This window comes from Gastrolobium bilobum, unplaced genomic scaffold, assembly GCF_033153095.1.
Source record: "Gastrolobium bilobum isolate Gb01-03AN ecotype WA unplaced genomic scaffold, APGP_CSIRO_Gbil_v1 utg15473, whole genome shotgun sequence".
NCBI classification, from domain to species: domain Eukaryota; kingdom Viridiplantae; phylum Streptophyta; class Magnoliopsida; order Fabales; family Fabaceae; genus Gastrolobium; species Gastrolobium bilobum.
The window spans coordinates 280,834-283,773 of record NW_026897632.1 but is presented as its reverse complement, the minus strand read 5'-3'; the positions used below and the strand labels follow the sequence as shown (position 1 = coordinate 283,773).

Genomic DNA, 2,940 nt, shown 5'->3' with positions numbered 1-2,940 from the left:
TGTAACCTTTTTCTTCGTTTATTTTAAGGGATAACTTTTGTTGTGTTCCTCTGTGTGTGGACTAAATATGCACTTAGTGAGTTATGCTTTTATAATTTTAGCACTTAGTAGTTAGTACTAGGTAACAAGTGTACTAAAAAATTATTCAAACATATCTATATCCATAATGACAAAAACAGAAAAGCCGAGTGTTTTTTCGCATTCACATGGCTACATCAATTAACGAGACATGGTTTTGTGTGTATAAACAACACAAGTACTGAAATGGAGAGTCAGATAATAAATTATGTCTATATTCAACTAGTTGAAAATTTCAGAATGATAATGAAGAAGATCCGGTGAATGCAATAAGTACAGTAAGCTTATATCAAAACTTCAACCAAAGAACTTGAGCTGTTCAGCCGTGTCTAAGTCATAATCTCTAGTTCTCTCCAGAATGTCATAGTTATCTGCGACGTTAATATTGGTCTACATGATTATTAAGCCTACAAAGACATATGACCCCATGACTTATTTGGATTCGCCATTCGTGAAGGCATGAATTCTTGCGTTGCATTTTTCTTCATGGAAATGGGATACTCTCCACACCCCAAGGGTTCCATTATCGTGGTAACAAAGCAAACATATATTACTGCCATACCCTTCACATCATATTCAGGCTCAGAGTTAAAGAGAACCATCCATTTATAAAGTAGTATACATATGGGCAAAGAATAGAATCAATCGCAACTTGCAAGGTCGACGAAAACGCGTGCATTTTATAGCAGAGAATGAAGATAGCATTACATAAAAAATGAACATGGAAACCAATTCTATTAACTGAATACTAGCATTCATTATCTTCTGCAGCAGAATATAAATAAAAGTACCCAGTTGAAAATCCCAACACAGTTGTCACTTCTAGGCAACTTTGTACGAAATAAATTGAAAAAAAAAAAAAACAATTTGGAATTACAAAAGCTTCTAAATATCGCTGACAAAATCAGTAGGGGGATTTATGCAAAGCCAACAAAAATGCTAAACGCAAATAGGTCTGAGATCCAATAATCCTTTTCCTTTTCCTCTGCAATCGTCCTACTACAGAGAAAAGAAAAAATTGAAGTGCATGACACTAGAGCAAAATATGGAAGGTTTGCCAATCACAATTTCCCAAGCAAGATTTTCCATATGATATGAACCGATTTCCTTCTTTACAATCTTTACACTCACCATTTTTTTATAAGGTTTATAGCATAAGCTGAACCCTTTGAAATTGTTAAATGTTTAAAACACACTCTTCCCCCGGAAAAACATGCAGTTACCCCATCTAAACCTAAAAATAATTTAAAGAAAAAAAAAATATAGCAAGATAGTCTATTGAGCACAATACAAGCATGCCCTATTGCTACCATCTCATGAATTGAATTATGAGACAACTCTTAAATCACATAAACTTGGGATAAAATGTAGTACATAGGGAATCCAAATGTGAACACTAAACTTGTTTCTCATCAAAGATTTGTATAACGTTACACATAAACGAGATGATATATACCTTTCAGTTCCTTCATGAAGTCTTTACATCTCCAGAGCATAAAGAAATTAAGAATGCTAGGTTTGATAAAAGCAGAACCGGGGAAATAGTTATTAACCAAACATAAGGTAAAGAAAAAATGAGATTCATGTGTACATGGGGACATCGGTCCATGCCCCAGAGACATGACCATTCTCACAAACATAAGCTCGAACCACAGGCTCCCCATCGTCATGGTACCCAAAACCTCGCCTCAAGCAGAAAGCAGAGTGGAGATCCCAAGTGTGTTTGGAGTTGCAATAAGCACAACCCAGATCAAGCTTCTTCCGATTCCCATCGTTGATAGTCCTCCAAACACGGGTTCGTTTGAAATTCTTGAAAACCCCTCTGAAAAGACAGTACTTTCTCTTCTCCTCAAAGTGAACACAACCTGGCCAATCACAAACATACAAACAATCATCGCGAAACTGTCTAGCGAGGAGCTTGCTACCCTGTTCCCTACTCAAGCTCCAACTCCCAGAAGCTAAATGCGAATTCCACGACCTGCAAGCCTTCCGTTTCTTACAACCCCTCGAGACAACACCTTCGCGAACCACCTCCTCTGACAATTGGGGTTGTTCTGATTCAGAAACATCGTAAAGGGTATCATGATAAAGATCATCGAAGAGGGACCAACAGCAATCAGATTCAGAAGGAGGAGGAGGAACAGGAGGAAGTTTGTTAGTGGATGCTGCTGATGGTGATGGTGATGGTGATGGTGTTATAGTGAGGGGATGGTCGGGGCCAAGGTCTTGTTGGAGGCCGAAGTCGGAGGAGTCGAAGTGGAGGCCGGCGTGGAGGAGGCCGGGGCAGCAGACGGCGAGCTTGTGAAGGGAGGAAGGTGGATCGGAAGAGGAGAGAAGATCGGAAGGAATGGTGAGAGAACACTTGTTCTTCCAACAGAAATGAATGAGAGAAGAAAATTTGGTGCAGACACAAGCCATGCGAGCCCAGTGTCGAGGATCATCTTCGAGCTTGAGGAAGATTTTAAGAATGATGTCGTCGGTGAGTGCTGTGAATAGGTTTTCCAGAGACATGATTGTTTGATACTCCGATTGCTGTTGTCTCTCTCTCTCTCTGTGTCTTATGGTTTGTTCCAGTTTCAGCCTAAGCCGCAGAATTCACTCCTCAAAAACCAAGAGAATATCAGTTTCAGCAACGGTATATTACTATTAAAACGTTGCTGCTTTTACACCACTAATTTTTTTCTTTTTATACTTTTCATTTATAAAAAAATAAAAATAAAAATAAAAAACGAACCGTGAGATTTGGTTATTTGTTTAATTTATAATTTATACTTTCTATTATTAAAATATTTACTGATTTCTTGACAATTATATACTCATTTTTCCAATTTATTTAAGGGTAATCATAGTTATCTGATGATT

At 37.9% G+C, this 2,940-nt stretch overlaps 1 protein-coding gene across 1 annotated transcript; it reads right to left on the bottom strand.

Moving 5' to 3' along the window:
- Positions 1-1,109: 1,109 nt before the first annotated feature.
- On the bottom strand, positions 1,110-2,718 carry LOC133308831 (phytochrome A-associated F-box protein-like). The gene has a single exon (XM_061509552.1). The coding sequence runs from the start codon at positions 2,587-2,589 to the stop codon at positions 1,660-1,662; it is 930 nt and encodes a 309-aa protein (XP_061365536.1). The 5' UTR covers positions 2,590-2,718; the 3' UTR covers positions 1,110-1,659.
- Positions 2,719-2,940: the final 222 nt, after the last annotated feature.

What these genes read in the sequence shown, in the direction of transcription:
- LOC133308831 (XM_061509552.1), bottom strand. Translation starts at nt 2,589, where the DNA reads ATGTCTCTGGAAAACCTATTCACAGCACTCACCGACGACATCATTCTT.